The sequence below is a fragment of the Garra rufa genome, chromosome 14 (assembly GCF_049309525.1).
Source record: "Garra rufa chromosome 14, GarRuf1.0, whole genome shotgun sequence".
Taxonomy (NCBI): domain Eukaryota; kingdom Metazoa; phylum Chordata; class Actinopteri; order Cypriniformes; family Cyprinidae; genus Garra; species Garra rufa.
In genome coordinates, this window is record NC_133374.1 from 39,958,915 (window position 1) to 39,977,810 (window position 18,896).

At 35.3% G+C, this 18,896-nt stretch overlaps 1 protein-coding gene across 1 annotated transcript in view; it reads left to right on the forward strand.

The window, feature by feature from the left end:
- The first annotated feature begins 10,640 nt into the window (after positions 1-10,640).
- The window catches only part of porb (P450 (cytochrome) oxidoreductase b), a 51,609-nt gene continuing 43,353 nt past the window's right edge, over positions 10,641-18,896 (forward strand). Inside the window, exon 1 of the mRNA XM_073817726.1 lies at positions 10,641-10,831. Within this exon, the coding sequence (XP_073673827.1) occupies positions 10,656-10,831 (176 nt within the window). The 5' untranslated portion in view covers positions 10,641-10,655. The remainder of the gene's footprint in view (positions 10,832-18,896) is intronic.

Below are 18,896 nucleotides of genomic sequence, written 5' to 3' on the forward strand. Positions count from 1 at the left end.
ATGAAGTTTTGAAATACGGAGGGGGCGTTAACCAAACCATAGGGCATGACTAACACAAAGGCGGTCTTCCACTCATCCCCCTTCACGTATTCTCACCAGGTTGTAAGTGCTGCGGAGGTCCAATTTAGTGAAGAGTTGTTCGAGGGCCGCAAGGAAGAGAGGAGGGGTATAACCGAATTTGATGGTACCTCGGTTAATGGTCCGATAGTCAATACATGGCCCTCCATCCTTCTTCGCCACGTCCACATCCTTCTTCGCCATCCTTCTTCGCCACCTCCTTCAAACGTATGTACCCCTGACTCAGAGCCTCATTGATATACTCCTCCATGGCCTTAGTCTCCGGAAGCGACAACGGGTAGATCTTGCCTCTGGGCATTTGAGCATCTGGAACCAGGTCAATGGCGCAGTCACATGGCCGATGAGGAGGTAGCTACGAAGCTCTCTTGGGGCAGAAGACATCCTTGAAGGAGGCGTAGATTTCAGGGATCTGAACAGATTGATTCTTGATGGGAATTTCAACAGACGTGACATAGATGGGTAGAGGATTCTGGATCGGTCGAGGTAGTTCAGGGAAACAACCAGCAGTGCATCCTTCACCCCATTTCAGACTTCAGACTTCTCACATACATATATACACACATATACATACACACACACACACACACACACACACACATATACATATATACATATATATATATATATATATATATATATATATATATATATATACATACACATGTGTGTGTGTGTGTGTGTGTGTGTGTGTTCAATTTACACTTAATACTTCACAATGACAAAGCAAAAACAGATTTGTGATAACCTTGCAACTTTATAAACAAAATAAATAGCTCAAATATAGCCTACATTTTTAAGGTGGCCCAAAATAATTTTTTTCTTTCTTTATGCTTTTTTTTTTCTTACTTTCGGTATATTTAAAATAAATTTTAGCTCAAAAGTTAATGACGATTGATGAATCATGATTTTTGTGAGTAGTTAATGAGACCCAGTATCAGCAAGAATTTTCTCAGGGCAACAGGTTAGGGGGACTATGATAAGATTAAAGAAAAATCTGCAAGCATGTGAACACTGTGTTGTTGATAGTGTAGGCAAAGAAACATAAAATTACCAAGTTGTCATCTCTGAATTATGATAATTACGACATGGTGTGAGTGTAGCTTAACTGACCAAATGTAACCTTGACAATGCAGCATTCAGCAGTCAAATAAAATTTCAAATAAATATTATTATTATTATAGTCAAATGTTTTCTAATTGTGTCTTAATTACTATTAAAGGGATAGGTCACCCAAAAAAATGACAGCATTTTCATGTCGTGAATAGGGTAAAAAAAATAACTAATAGTTATGACCTTACTTACCCAGTTAATTGATTACATTGATAATTGCAAACATTTTTTGTATTACAAGTTTTCAAAAATGTTAGGTTTAAATATGCAAATGAGCCATTATTTAATGAAATATGCGCTAATTTGCATACATTTCTAGTACAAAAATCTAAACACTGGATGAAGTCAGTTTCAAAATTCTTGTTTAATTAATTAATTTTGACATATCAAAGTCAAATGTTTTTTTACAAAAGGGATTTGGGAATCTCATTTTGTCACTCCATAATTCAGAAAATACTTAGAATAGACAGAAAACACTATATTTTGGACTATTTTATGTGAAATAAAATGTGGTATAAAATCAAGCAAATTATATGTGAACGAATCCCACTGTAAAAAACCTTCAGAATATATAGACAGGAATAAAAAAGTAAAGTTTGGTGTGTGTAAGTGCTACTGAAGTGGAGATTTATGGCTCAGTGTAGGAGAAAAAACATATATTGAGAAAACTGCCTTTAAAAATATGCATTGTAATTGAAATCTTTTGACACAAATAGATAAAGTGCAATAAAATAAACACTTAGGCCCGGTTTCCCAGACAGGGCTTAGACTAAGCCAGGATTAGACCATAGTTCAATTAGGACATTTAAGTAATTTTTATAAACATGCTTAGAAAAAAACATTACTGGTGTGCATATTGAGACAAAACAAAGGCACTGATATATTTTAAAATCAATCAGTGCAATTTTATTTCAGTTTAAACTGCTCAGACTTACATTTTAGTCTAGGACTAGGCTTAAGCCTTGTCTGCGAAACCGGGCCTTAGTGTCTTTTGGGTGTTTTCTTTCCACTAGTCTGAACAAAACACTTTATGAAACACCAAGAAGCCCAAAATCTCAAACTTGACAGGTGCATGAAAAAATGTAAGACTCAAAAAATTAGTAAAGACATTGTTAAAATACTCCATGTGACATGGTTTAAATTTAATCTTATGAAACTAGGAAAACAAAAATAAAACAAAAATAAACGCTATCCCTATTTGTCCAGGTATCAGGAGTTTTTAAATAATTAGGTTGACTAACAAAAAAAAAAATTTGAAAATAAAAAAAAGTGTTTATTTAAATAAAAATAGCTGGCTTTTTTGTGGGCGTGTACACATGCACCTTAAAAATTTTCACATATGTAATTAAACAAATAATAATAAAAATAGTTTTGTCATTTTAATGTAATTTTAACATAAAACATAAGATATAATAAAGTGTTTAGATGGGAGATTATCCTTGGACTTAATTACTCACCTTGTTTGGTAATTTATAAGAAAACATGGAGAACTTTTTGTTTCACCTTGTTATATTTTTTCAACCTGACCGAGGAAAGTCGCATTCAGGGACATGAAGACACGTTGTGCCTACCAAACGATTGCATAACCCTCACCCTTAACCTGCTGCACTTTGAAATTGATTATTTCACGTTGCATACTCGACATTACAAAACCTTCTTTTGGACGCGTCCACTGCGTTACGAGGGGGTGTACATTTACGTGAACCTTACTCGGCATTATACTACCACAACGCGAAATAAGAACACATTACTACAGATATAAAACTTTGAATAATACGCACTTCAGAAACATATGATAGAGTTTATCCAAGTAAATAAGCTTAAATTCACAAACATCAGACGCCCCCCCCCCTATCGGAATGGACTAGTCGAGCGTGTATGACTGAGGGGTTTCCGCATCGCGTGAGACGCTTGTCAGTGCTCAAGTGAGCAGGTAAGAACTGTTCTCAAACTTACATGTTTTAAAACTATCTTTTAGGGTTGATATCAGCATAGCAAACGTCTTAAATTGATTGGACATTGGGAGATAATGATAACATCTGCATTTCAATATTGTAGTGAATTAGTATTGTGTCTTTAGTGCTCATTTTGTTGTTCTTCGGTTTTATAGAAAAATGTAAACAAAAAGATCGTAAACTGTACATATAAGTGTTTCTTTTGAGAGTTTATTAAACAGCTTAGAGTTTAAAATATATAAACACTGATTTCCTATAACTATAGTTCACTTTTTTAAAAATGACATAAACAAAATATCCTCTGTGGTTTACCAAATTTTTTTCCACATTATTTTTTTCTACATTAGACGAATTTTGAAAGTGTTAATCATGTATCTTCATGGATTGACATAATGATTTTGTTTTAAATGTAAAACGTCTGAATCTGAATGGCACTTTGTACATTTTCACATAGTTAATGAAGGATTGCTTATAGGTTTAATGTTTATATGCTTAAATATGAGATGTATAAACTACCGGTAAGTTTAACAGATTGGAGAGATGTCTGGTGTATTGCACTTTGAGATCATAATGTTAACTCTTTATTCCTGTCAGTATTAGTTGGTTGGTCTTCTGTGACATAGCAGTTTTAAGTTGTTGACAGTGATTGTAGTTTTGAGCTGGGTCATGGTCTCTATCTGATGCTGACAAAGCAGTTTTCTCAAACATGAGGTTTAACAACTTTGTCAAATGCATGGTTCCCAATTTTTCATTTCCATGAGGGAAGCATGAAAAATGCCCAGTCATTTTAACACCGTTAAGTCACAAGGCATCTGTTTTCCTATTAATCTCAGCGTTTTAACTTTTCCTCAAAGAAGCTCATCAGTTTGTATTCATATAATCTGGAAGAGATTTCCTCTAGGATTTCAGTTAGATGCTCAGATTTGGCAAAGATTTGATTTATTTGAATTATACTCGCCCTCAGGCCATCCAGGATTAGATTTGGAGAAATACAGTACGTCATTCCATCACGTGCTCACCAATGGATCTTCTGCAGTGAATGGGTGCCGTCAGAATGAGACCTCAGTCCATCAATTAACTTCTTGAGAAGACAAAAGCTGCGTGTTTATAAGAAGGCAAATCCATCAGTAAGATGTTTTTAACTTCAAAGCGTTGCTTCTGGCTGTTTTTAGGAAAGGTTCTGACGGCACCCATATTCCATATTGTTGCTATAACAACGGCCATAATAACACTTCCTTCAGTGAAAGAGCTGTTGTTTAGATCTTTTTTGGCTAGATCTGTGCAGATTTCTCTCCTGATTCAGACCTTTTACATACTATTGATAGAATACTTGTATTTTAGCCAGAAAAAAATGGTTTGAAGTTGAAAAGCTTCTTAATGATGGATTTGTTTCTTATAAACATGCAGCTTTTGTCTTTTCGAGACAAATTTTTCCCAGACATGAAAATATCTAAATCATGTGTCATTAGTAATTAAAAAAAAATTTTTTTTGGAAAAGTGTGTGAAAAATTGTGTTTTACAGTCGGTCACAATTGTAAGCGGTGGGATAATGTGAATACCGAATGAACACCTTTCTGCAGTCATAAAATGGTTATATATCTTAGCCCAGCTTTTTTAAACTGTTTGATCACATTCTGGGTTACTGTTATGCGTAAAAAACCCTTAGACAACATTAAGAGGAATACCAAGATAAAAGACCAAAAATATAATCATCAATGTATTTCAAAAGTGTTACTTTATTGTAACATATATCATAAATTGTTATAAATTTGTAACATTTGTACTTAGTGCAATATTTTGTCATTGTAACATTTTAGTGCAATCTTCACTAACAACTGCAATTGGATTGATATTGTAAAGTTCACTGTTATCCCACCGCTCACAATTGTGACCCTCAACATGTTTACTCATTCTATGACAACACTCAACAAAATTAAAAATATGTGAATTTATATATTAATACTAGACACCTTATAGATATTGTGTACCAAAAATCTTTGTCATATCTTTATGTTAACATACTTTACTAGCCTTATGTTTTGGAGCTTTTTTGCAAACATCAACGTCTCATGGTGCAAACAGGAAATAAACTGCTCTGGTCATGTGACTAACCATGTGAAATTGCACATTTAATTACAGTTTTTTACAGACACTAGGACACATTTCTCAATACTTAGGTCACTTTTGCAAAACTCTTCACACAGTGAGCACAACAGAAGTCTATGTGGGCTAAACTGAGGATCAATTATCATTGTTTTGGCACAATATGCATTCAATGACTAAATCTCTCAAATTTCATGAATTCTTTTCTCACTCAGACACAACAACTGCCAAAAATATTTGTACGTACAGCACATTTTGCACATGCTTACATACTGTTTTCAAAACTGTTAAACTTATGTTCAAAACAATAACATAATACAAAACTGAACAAGACAGCAAAATTCAACAGCATTATTTTATTGAAACATATTTCAAATCTAAAAATGCAGTAGATTAGCATTACTTTTTTATCTGTATCAGAGGATGGTGTGTGTACAAATTCTTGTATTTTGGAATTGCTTAGTAACAAAAAAATAAAAAATAAATAAATAACATAAAATATTGACGAATTCTGCATCATGTCTGATTCATTCCAGTAACATATATTGCAGTTATAAACAATATATATTGCAATTATAAACAGATGTTTCCTTGTTTTACACAAGAAAACACTGTGTAATGCTACATGTTGTTAGTGTTTTTTAGCTCATTGTTTTGTGGGTGACAAAGTGTGTTTGTCGGCTGTCAACCTTTGCTAGTGTTCTGGAAGAATAAGTTTATTTGAGACCTGAATAAAGTGTTTTGGTAGTTGTAGTGCATTTTGAATGTGAAATGAACTGCTTTGCCAAGCTGAAAGTCAGTTAGGAGAATTGTGTGAAGAGTTTTGCAAAAGTGACCTAAGTATTGAGAAATGTGTCCTAGCGTCTGTAAAAAACTGTAAGACCCTTTATTTTTTCCATTTTGCAGGAAGTGCACTAAAACATCAGTTGGTAAAGTGTTTGGAGCTTTTAAAATGAAAACCTTGTTTATGGTCACAGTTGGAACCAGTGGGTTTAAAAGGGTTAATTTCAGTCAAAGGAGCTCATCAGTTTGTAGTCATATAATCTAGAAGAGATTAAGCATTTTGAGTGTTCTAGGATTTCAGTTAGATACTCAGAATGGCATAGATTGATTTATTTGAAATGTACTCAATTAGATTTGGAGAAATGCGTCATTCCATCACTTGCTCACCAATGGATCCTCTGTAGTGAATGGGTGCCGTCAGAATGAGAGTCCAAACAGCTGATAAAAACATCACAATAATCCACACCACTCCAGTCCATCAGTTAACATCTGGAAAAGACAAAAGCTCTGTGTTTACAAGAAGCAAATCCATCAGTGACATGTTTTTAACTTCAGAGCGATGCTTCTGGCTGTTTTTAACAAAGGTTCTGACGGCACCCATTCCACCTTCTAGCTAAAATAAAAGTCCACAAGCTATAATAACACTTTCTTACATGAAAGAGCTGTTTAGAGCTTGTAAATGGTGCAGATTTTTCTCCTGATTCAGACCAGTCAACTTTTTCATATTATTGATAGAATACTTGCATTTTAGCCCCCAAAAAATGGTCTAAAGTTAAAAAGCATCTTAATGATGGACTTGTTTCTTACAAACATTCAGCTTTTGTCTTCTCAAGAGGTTAACTGATGGACTGGAGTGGTGTGGATTACTTGTGGTAACTTTATCAGCTGTTTGGACTCTCATTCTGACGGCACCCATTTACAGTCCTTTGAGTTTACACTGTCTCAGGACACATATTACTGCACTGATGGGTTGCTATGGTGGTGATGTGGACTTTGGAGGCTGAACATGGCATTGCTTGTGTGCAAAGCTGTGACATAATAATAGTGTTGTTTGCCATCGGGTGATAATAAAGGTTGGATGTTGAAGGCTGGCTGGATTGGCTTCAAAAATGAAAACTACTCTCCAAGGTTTTACAAACCTGTACGAGTTTCTGTCTTCTGTTGAGCACAAAAAATATATTCTTTTGAGAAAAGAAAATGGGTAACTACACAGTTGCTGATAGCCATTGATTTCCACAGTCTTCTTTTATAACTTTTTATGTTCAATGGAAGATAGAAACTCATACTCAGGTTTGGAACGACATTAGAATGCATAAATGACAGGATTTTCATTTTTGAGTGAACTGTCCCTTTAAGCAACATTTAAGTAGAATGTTCAAAAGAAACTAACAAGACTGAAGAAACCAGAGAGGATCAGTTTGTGCTTACTAGGGTTGTCGTGGTGTAAGTTAATATTGGTGATACCGATTATACCAGGCAATACTGGTGTGAAATTTTAGACTGATTTAACTCAAATGTTGTGATCATTTTGACCTAGACAGGATTTTTTTTTCCAAAAATGGTATTCAATGCTATCGCATTGTGCTAAAATTAACAGCTTATTTATATGCATAATAACAGCAAATATAGGGTACAACTTGGATACATATTCTTTTTGTAATTTTGAGTTTTACATTTTTTTTTCTTCCAAAAATGATTATCCTACAGAAATTGGTTTGCAATTTCTTGCAATTTCTTGTTTTATTACTAACTATTGGATTGAAGCTGAATGATCGTAGGTCTCATAATCTGAGTTCCTGCACCTTAGTTATCAAAACTATTAACAAATAATGCTGTTTCACTCAATGATTAATGAGGTCTACAGGCAATCCGTTCCAAAAAGAAACACAAAACCTGTACTAAAAAAAATTACCCCAAGATTTGATAATGCAGCATAATACATTTTATTTATAAGAGCCTTTTGAGATGGTGAAAGACACCTTAAAATAATAATAATAATAAACAACATATAAAAGAATATCCAACATTATCACTCACATAACAAGAAATTGTTAAAAGCAAGACCAATTTCGACCAGGAACACTAAAGCAGCACAAGGTTAAAAGGAGGGACATTATCAATGAAACCTACTCGATAACAACAGTTTATATGTGAAAATTATATTCTGTCTGATATTGTGTCAAGTGTAGTGCAGCTTTGTGTTTTATTTATTATTTTTTTCTTTACTTTAGATAAATTTCCCCCTATTAAAGGAGTAGTTCACTTTCAGAACAAAATTTACAGATAATTTACTCACCCCCTTGTCATCCAAGATGTTCATGTCTTTCTTTCTTCAGCCGTAAAGAAATTGTTTGTTGAGGAAAACATTTCAGGATTTCTCTCCATATAATAGACTTCTATGGTGCCCCTGAGTTTGAACTTCCAAAATGCAGTTTTAATGCAGCTTCAAAAGACTCTTAACCAGCCGCGGAAGAAGGACTATCCAGCAAAACGAATGTTACTTTTTAACCACCAATGCTTGTCTTGCTCTGCGTGACCTCTGTGTATTTTCCAGTTCAAGACAGTTTGGGTATGTCGAAAAGCTCCCATCTCATTTTCTCCTCCAACTTATAAATCGTCCTACATCGCTGCAGAAGTACCGACCCAGTGTTTACAAAGTAAACATGCAAAGAAGATCAAATGCCCTTTACAAAAAAAGGTAAAACGGCAAAGTAGGGTGATTTTGAGGTTAGAGAAGAAAATGAGATGGGAGTTTTATTGATATACCCTAACTGTCTTAAACTGGAATACCCAGAGTTTACACAGAGCTAGACAAGATGAGTGTTTGAGGTTAAAAAGTATATAGACCAGGGCTCGAAATTGCGACCGTTTTGGTCGCATATGCTCCCAAAATTTATTCGGCGCGACCACAAATTATATTTGGAAGCATTAGTGCGAGTACGAGAAATTGTTGTGGTGCGACTTGGTTTCATTTTTTTACAAAACTTTCGCTAACCTAACTACTGCACAAACTGCTGTGAGCTGATACAGCGACAGGTTCGCCGTTCTTTCCAACATTATGCAGATTTGAGATATTAGCCGTCAATCACTCCGTCACTGACACTGCGCTCCGCTGAACTAGGAAGGCCTTTTTTTTTTTCTCTCAACCAACCTCTGTTCCGAATTTGCACAATTATGCATTGCAATTAGGGGTGTGTGATATTACGATTTTTGATTGTAAACAATTAAAATGTCTCCACAATCTGCTTTTGAAGAAATATACTATATTTCGTGATACACCGCATATTCTGTCAGATACAATTCTGGCGCCTCTGACTCAATATACTGTACAACTTGGCATACATTCACATCAAATGATAACTTTAGTTGCAGAGTTGCACTCACGCAGGGGCGTAATTTCCACTGGGGACACGCTTTTCAAAATCTTGTTTGTGTTCTCCCACTTTCAAATGGTTTTGTTAAAGTCATCTCTTGTATTGTAGAATGCACGCTCAGCGCCGCCGAGAGTTCGCGGGATCGTCAAAACGAAACCAAAAGTAAAACATGCACGCGCATTCAAAAGCAATTTTAATACCCCGCGTTAATAGAGAGAATCCCTAATGCGTGCAAATTTGGCTGCATAAAATATCAAGGCTGTTATTAGTAAGTGGGCTATTATAAGTTGTGTAGTTGTCTCTATTTGCACTTTGAATATTGAAAGAGTGGCCTTTGACTGCATTTATTGTCTACACGAGTAAGAGAGAACTATGTTTTTTATTTTTTGTTATTTATACTGTAGATTGTTTAAAAATGCAGTGGTTGATGGCAGTATTGAAAATAAACATCTTGTTCATGTACTCATATTTTCATTAATTCTTGTCCCTTGCTTGAAAAGTCTTTCAGAATCAGCCCATTTGCTTGTAAAAAATCGGCAATTAGAATCAGCCATGAAGAATCAAGGTCGGCACATCACTAAAAATTTAGGTGCTCCTTAATTTTTGTTGGTGCTCCTAACTTTTTGAAGTTGGGAGCACCAGTGCTACCAAGTAAAAAAAGTACATTTCGAGTACCCTTTTCGAGCCTTTAAAGCTGCATTTAAGCTGCATTTTGGAAGTTCAAACTCACAGGCCTCATAGAAGTCCACTATATGGAGAGGAATCCTGAAATGTTTTCCTCAACAAAAACGTAATTTCTTTACGACTGAAGAAAGAGACAGTAACATCTTGGATGACAAGGGGTTGAGTACATTATCTGTACATTTTTGTTCTGGAAGTCAACTTCTCCTTTAAATGTGTGATTACAACTTACATTGATCAGACTTACTGATATTATACTGCCCTCCAAAGGCAAAGCGCAGTAACTACACATTTGGTCAAAATTGACTTAAGACTTAAAATTGACTTTGTGACAACTGTTTTGTCGTGTGGCAAAGTCTCCTGGTTCAATTTTGTCTCGTTTCCACATGTTTGACTAGCTGTTGTAAAAACTTTAAAGGCATTTTTCTCAAGTTCAGTGTTCGCGTAGTTACTGCACTTTGCCTTTGGAGAGCAGTATAGTTTTCTAAACTTTTTAGGAAGTCACAACATTAGGTCAAAATGTTAACTGCTTATTTTATTTCCTGTCACTGCAGTGGTGCTCCTCGTAACGATGGCAGACCCACAGGCCGATCTCTCTGCTCAGTCGGAGCTGATAGATGAGGACGAGCCCTTCTTCAGCAACCTGGACATCTTCCTCTTCTCCATCATCGCTGGCCTGATCATCTACTGGTTCATCTTCCGCAAAAAAACAGAGCCCATCCCGGAGTTTAAGAAACTGGAGTCTACGTAAGTGCCTCAAAACCAGTCCTGTATCATCGGAACTAGGGCTGTGCAATAGTATTCAGTTTCAATTTCGATTTCTGCTTCAAATGATCATGAAAATACAGTAGTCAAGATGAATGGGGCGTCCCATTCTACCGCCTTTCCAGTGGTGCGCTTTTGCTCCTCCATAAAAGCCTAATTTCACATGCAAATCAACAAAATCATAACCTGACTTTCATAAAACAGGACGTGCTAGATTTATTAATGTTTCTTCGATGTTGTGTTTTTAATAGAGCATAAGAGAACTTAAGAGAGCGCTGTTCTTTGTTTGCGCTCAGAGACGGAGCAGAACACGAACATGTAAAGCTATCTTTTAGCTCAAGGTGTGCACCGAAACACTCAAATACATGCAAAAAAATATTTAAAAATGAGGCACTTGGTGATTATTTATGTAAACCCTTGTCAGTTATGTCTTATGTGTGATCCTTGTGGCTATTAAAGTGGCAACAAATAATATTCCTTCTGCCGTCACTGTGCTTAATGTTAATGAAACGTAAAAATTCAAAAAGAAAAATCACGTATTGCGTATTGACTTGTGCAGTTTTAATAAGAAACAAAGCATGTTTAATTATTACAGTGAAGACGCTGTTTTATTTTACGTTCAAATAATTACATTCAATTTCTGTAGTTGTTGTTAGACCACTTTAGACTTGCATAAAAGTATTCAGTTTTTTTATTTTAAAAGCACAGTTTTTTTTTTTTTTTGTATCTTTTTTCTGTTGTATTGCTATATTTAAATTAATCACTAATATAAAGTTTTGGACCCAGTCATAATTGTGTTAAATAATCATGATTACAATATTGACCAAAATAATTGTGATTATGATTTTTGCCATAATCGAGCAGCCCTAACCGTAACATTAAAATGTAAAATTAGAAAAAAAATCACTTTTTAGCTTTTTTAAAAATTCTATCATTAAATTCTACATGAATCCAGCTGTCTATAATTTGGGTCCTATTTCACCCTGAAGTCTTTTGTTCAATAATGTTTTAAAAAGGTAGTGAAGTTTTTATTTTATAGATAAATTAATTTTTTTGCTTAAATCTGGAAAAAAATGGGAATTTTAATTTATTTTGTAAAGTGTTCGAATACATTCTGATAGTATGTACTGTTACACCATCTATTATATGATGAAAAAATAAGTTTTAATTGATGTCACCAAAACACAAATGTGACCACAAAACCAGTCATAATGTTAAATTTTTACAAAACTGAGATGTATACATCATATAAAAGCTCAATAAATAAGCTTTCTATTGATGTATGGTTTGTTAGAATAGGACACTATTTGAGTGAGATACATCTATTTGAAAATCTGAAATCAAAATACTGAGAAAATCACCTTTAAAGTTCTCCAAATTAAGTTCTTAACAATGCACATTACTAATCAAAAATTACATTTTGATATATTTATAGTAATCTTAATGGAACATGATCTTTACATAATTTCCTAATGATTTTTGGCATAAAAGAAAAATCTGTAATTTTGACCCATACAATGTATTTTTGGCTATTGCTACAAATATACCCCAGCGACTTAAGACTGGTTTTGTGGTCCAGGGTCACAAATATCCTCTGCTTTTGTGCCGCTCTGCAGTTTTGTCGTTTTGGCAACTTGACACACAGAAACTGAGAAGTTTAGGAGAAATGTAGGAAAAAAGGCTTCATTTGCTTGATTTTCTTAAGAATTAAAAGTATAATTAAGTATATAACCAGAGAATTAGAAGTATTTCTCAGCGGAGAAGAAATTAAATTGGCCAGCTGCAGGGTCAGTATCATTCTCTTCAGTCCTTCTGGAAATAATTAGTGTACCTGCTGACGCTGGAGTTGCAGTGAATGTTTATTGCTTGCATAGCCTTGAATAGTGTCATTGGCAAAGGTCTTACTCAATGCCAGACATTACAGACTCTCCTGAGCTGTTAGTGAGATAACAAACTGTAGAGTGTCATCGTGGTTCAAGGATAAGAAGGGATGCACCGAAATGAAAATTCTTGGCAGAAGCCGAACTAAAGGTTTTTTGTTTTTTCCCCCATGTATTTTGCCAATTTTTTTTACCATTGCATGAATTAAATAGCCAAAATTGGCTTGTTAGTTTTGTCTTGCTTTTCAAAAAAAAAAAAATAAATAATAATAATAATAAATTACAAAACAACAATTTAAAAATATTTACTAAAGACTGAACATTTTTAACGTTCTAGTAGACCAGTGGTTTTCAAACTTTTTTGAGAGCGACCCTATTTTTTCCTTTTTAAATTGACACGACCCACATAAACATACATACAGGCATGGCCAAAATTGTTGGCACCCCTGAAAAATTTCCAGAAAATCAAGTATTTCTCAAAGAAAAGTATTGCATTAACACATATTTTGCTATACACATGTTTATTCCCTTTGTGTGTATTGGAACAAAACAAAAAAAGGGAGGAAAAAAGCTAATTTGACATAATGTCACACAAAACTCCAAAAATGGGCTGGACAGAATTATTGGCACCCTTTCGAAATTGTGGATAAATAAGATTGTTTCAAGCATGTGATGCTCCTTTAAATTCACCTGGGGCAAGTAACAGGTGTGGGCAATATAAAAATCACAACTGAAAGCAGATAAAAAGGAGCGAGGTTCACTTGGTCTTTGCATTGTGTGTCTGTGTGTGCCACACTAAGCATGGACAACAGAAAGAGGAGAAGAGAACTGTCTGAGGACTTGAGAACCAAAATTGTGGGAATCTCCGGAGATCTAGATTTGCCTTTGTCCACAGTGCGCAACATTATCAAGAAGTTTGCAACCCATGGCACTGTAGCTAATCTCCCTGGGCGTGGACGGAAGAGAAAAATTGATGAAAGGTTGCAACGCAGGATAGTCCGGATGGTGGATAAGCAGGCCCAAACGAGTTCCAAAGAAATTCAAGCTGTCCTGCAGGCTCAGGGAGCATCAGTGTCAGCGCGAACTATCCGTCGACATTTAAATGAAATGAAACGCTATGGCAGGAGACCCAGGAGGACCCCACTGCTGACACGAGACATAAAAAAGCAAGACTACAGTTTGCCAAAATGTACTTGAATAAGCCAAAATCCTTCTGGGAAAACGTCTTGTGGACAGATGAGACCAAGATAGAGCTTTTTGGTAAACCACATCATTCTAGTGTTTACCGAAAACGGAATGAGGCCTACAAAGAAATGAACACAGTACCTACAGTCAAATATGGTGGAGGTTCAAAGATGTTTTGGGGTTGTTTTGCTGCCTCTGGCACTGGGTGCCTTGACTGTGTGCAAGGCATCATGAAATCTGAGGATTACCAAAGGATTTTGGGTCGCAGTGTAGGGCCCAGTGTCAGAAAGCTGGGTTTGCGTCCGAGATCTTGGGCATTCCAGCAGGACAATGACCCCAAACATACTTCAAAAAGCACCCAGAAATGGATGGCAACAAAGCGCTGGAGAGTTCTGAAGTGGCCAGCAATGAGTCCAGATCTAAATCCCATTGAACACCTGTGGAGAGATCTTAAAATTGCTGTTGGGAAAAGGCGCCCTTCCAATATGAGAGACCTGGAGCAGTTTGCAAAGGAAGAGTGGTCCAAAATTCTGGGTTAGAGGTGTAAGAAACTTATTGATGAATATAGGAAGCGACTGATTTCAGTGATTTTTTTCCAAAGGGTGTGCAACCAAATATTAAGTTAAGGGTGCCAATAATTTTGTCCAGCCCATTTTTTTGAGTTTTGTGTGACATTGTCAAATTTGCTTTTTTCCTCCCTTTTTTTGTTTTGTTCCAATGCACACAAAGGGAATAAATGTGTATAGCAAAACATGTTAATACAAAACTTTTCTGTGAGAAATACTTGATTTTCTGGGGTGCCAACAATTTTGGCCATGACTGTATGTGTATATGTATTTGTATGTTTTTTTGTTATTATTTAAAACTATATATACATTTTATATACTTTTTAGTTTTAATTTACCGCTTTCATGTTGACAATAACATCTCCAACACTGTCTATAATATGTTTTTAGTTTACTTTAAAGTTTTGAATTGCTTGAGAAATAATGAAAATCTACAGTTACCATGATTTTTCATTTTATTTAGTCGAGTTAGTTGTGCATCAAACACAATGTGATTTTCAGCAATCGAGCAGCAACAGTGCATTTTTCCCCTTGGACGAGCGCTTCTCGGACAACTTACCCCGTGATTGAAATAGAGATGTTCCGATACCCTTTTTTCCTTCCCGATACCGATTCCGATACCTGGGCTCGGGGTATTACTAATCCGATACCTGGGTGTGTAATTGTATATACAGCTGTAGATAATACTAATAAATTATTTTATGGTGTGCTTCAGACTTATCCCTTAATAAAACAAACATACAGTGATATATACAGTGACCTAGAGTATTTTTATTGTATGACATACATTTGACAGTAATATTTTTTTATGTAGTTAGTATTACTAATCTGGTTTTCTGACGTACATCAGCCCTGTTTATAACAGAGAATTTTGGCCAGAATTTGAAAGATTCTCACTAGATCTCGCAGTAACCTTATTCATTGTGTGGCATTTTCAAATGCTCCTCACTGCATCTCGCAGCAGTAACAGTGTTGCAAAATCAACGTTGGCTCCCGAATAAAGCTGTTCGGGGTTTGTGAAAGTTTGTTTGCGTTGCAGTCCAAGCTGATAAACGGTCAGCACCAATCAGCATCAATCCTGAGGAGTCATAGCAATAGAGCGGAGGAGAGAAAGCTGCGGAGAATCTGCTTGCCAGGAAGCTTCCGTAACTGACGTAGATTTACAGAAAATTACCATTGTTTGGCAAATAAATAATTTGACATGTATTCCCAGCTCTTTATTAAGCTTTAAGTTACATCTCAAATGACAAGGGATCAACTTATAATCATTTTTATATTATTTAACCGTTAACACTTTCTCTCAGACGACCTGCGTATGCTGAGCATTAACAGCTTAAATGAACCGAACGCCACTATATATAAAGAACCTGAGGATCTGCGAGTTTCCAGAACTCAGAACTGAACAACAGTTTGGTGAGTGGATTCTGGCGAACTGAAATGCCATTAATTGGCCATTGTGTTTCAGAAACAGATATGTCTGTGTTTGGCTTCAATGTTCAACACTGCAAAAAACAGAGCGCAAACACAAATACACGTTGGACTCTGCCTGAGGATGTTGCCGCTTACTTGTTTTGTTGTTTATGTTTATTTAGTTATTTAAGTTAAGTTTGCCGGTTCCCGCTTCGTTCCTCTTCAAATCTTTAACTTTGTTACATACATGTAGGCTATACAATTTCGCCAGATCCTCCTGGCGACCCATTTTTTTGAAACCACTGTAGTAGATGTAATAGCCTACGAACAAACCACAATTTAACTTAAGATTAATATGTTTTTTAATGAATAAAATAATGTTCTTTGGCCATTTTTAAGACCCCCTTGTTAAATCAGGCATGTGTTTTAATGTAAAAATAAATGCAGCCTTGCTGAGCAAAGGAGAATGTTAGAATAATAGAGCTGTTGGAATGATAGTTAGCATTATCCCTGTCTTACTTTTACATTTTATTTTACAGAACCAGTGTTGTTTTTGACAACATTCTTAGATTTAGTCTTAGTCTTAGTCCTTTGGACTAAAATGCTTCGTAGTTTTAGTCAAATTTAAGTCACTTCTATATGTGATAGTTTTAGTCCAATTTTAGTCGACGAAAGGTCAAAAAGGTTCTGGTCTAGTTTTAGTCAAAAAAGGGGAAAAAGTAGTCTTTTAACAAATTAATGTAGGTCAGTAAGTATTTTGCTGTTGGGTAGTGTCACTTGTAAGTTGTGAAAATAGCAGATCTATAGTTCAACACAATGTGAGCTTCCGGATCGACTATTTTCACCAATAATTACAATAATGAAGGAATGTTTTAGAACATAAAAGACAAACAAGGATGGAATGCTAAAACGGATTGCCATACTAGTGTAGCAAAGAGTATTTAATGATAAACGGCTTGCCATACTAGTATAGCAAAGAGTATTAACGCTAAAACGGCTTGCCATAGCGGCAGATACTTTTTAAGTTTTGATTGGCATGCACAATAAGCGGAAATGTCATGCATTTTAAACGTCTGACGGACCACCCACTAACATTTTCGTCTGTTCTCGTCTCGTCAACGAAAACTCACACACGTCTCGTCATGTTTTAGTCATCAACCAGCCATTTTTATCTCGTCATCGTCTCGTTATCGTCATGAAAAAAAGTGGCGTCAACGAAATGATTTCGTCATCGTTGACGAAAACAACACTGTACAGAACAACAGTAAAATGACAATACTAACGTTTATGAATGTTGACTTTTATTTTGCGGTAAACGCGCAAGAAGAGCTCAGTCCTAGTTTTTGCTGGCAGCAGCAGATTTGTGAATGATTGTCATCTTTGGGCTTTGAACCCTGGCTAAGGAGCTGCTGCAGCGCTGTCAGAATAAATACAATTGGTGTCTGGTGTATTAGACAACAGAACGTTCTGGAGTTGATTTACTAATGGATGATTTCAGTCATCATACAGTAACCTTTCTCTTCTCATGAAGACATGCGATGCGCTTCTAAACAGTTTCTCGCTGTCGCTGCTTGGAATGAGTTTTGCATCTTTCTCTGACAGTTTTAAATGACCACATGTTTGCTGCATTAGTGCGTGCCTCGATTAGATCGTGTCACCTCATTGTTTGCTATCATTTATTCGGCCGAACACAGAAAGAGCTGCTTTTTTTGCTATTTTTGGCTAAATAATTTAGGTTGCCGAACATTTGGTGCATCCCTTCACATTTAATGGCCTTGCATGTTAATTTTTTGATCTATCAGCAATTCAGCATCAACAGATAATTGTGGTTAAAGTTGCTATTCGATGCACTGAAATGGTGTTTGATGCTATCAGTTTTACAGACCGTTGTGGTGTGTGTGCACAAACAACACTTGGCTCTATTTGTCTGTTTACAGTGTCTACTTTTCTTTTCACTTTTTTTTTTGGTACACATTTTCGCTGTCAGGCTAACACTGTCTACGCTGGGTGCAAACTGTTGTTTCCTACATTAGAAGTGTCAATGCAAAAGTAGCACACAAACACACAGTCAGCAGTGTTTAAATGTGAACTAGAGTTTTTTTTTCTAGATAATTTATAACACTGTATGGTCGAAAAGACCATTTACTATTGATTTGAATTTTCCATATCATGCATTTGAATTTTGTGCATGTATATGTCAAAGTGTTATTTTTTTTATGAATAAGATTGCATGGGTGTTTGAATTGAGATTCTTAATCATGCACATCTGCCCTAATGCATAATTATGCCTCTTTTCAAATGATCAGAATAGGGAAAATATGGGTTAGGATGAACAGCATATTCTTATTTACAGTATTAGTTTGTATTTACAAGATGCAAAATTAGAGTATGTAATATATTTACTTAAACAGTAAACATACAGTAACACCTAGTCAGTGTTGGGTAGTAACTGATTACATGTAATCTCTGGATTACACAATCAGATTACAAAAATTAAATACTTGTAATTAGGGCAATTTTAAATGCTCATAAGTTTACAGTTGCTTTTTATGGATTACATGATTATGTATTTGTCACACAATCGTCCAGTAAAACCTTCAGTAGCTGTTGATTCTGCAAGTCTTGACAAAAATATTTCAAACTTGAAAGACTGGTTGTGTAATGTCATTTGTTGTTTTCATGATTAATAATGTTTGTTCATAAAATGCAAAGGTTCCTAATTAAACATTTTTGTCAACCAAACCCCTTAAAATAATATATTTACTTATAAGTATACTTAGAAATATATGACCCTGGGCCACAAAAAACAGTCTTAAGTAGCTCAGATATATTTGTAGCAATGGCCAAAAATACATTGTATGGGTCAAAATTATAATTTTTTCTTTAATGCCAAAAATCTTAAGGATATTATGTAAAGATCATGTTTCATGAAGATATTTAGCAAGTTTTCTAGCATAAATATGTCAAAACTTAATGTTTGTTTAGTAATATGCATTGCTTAGAACT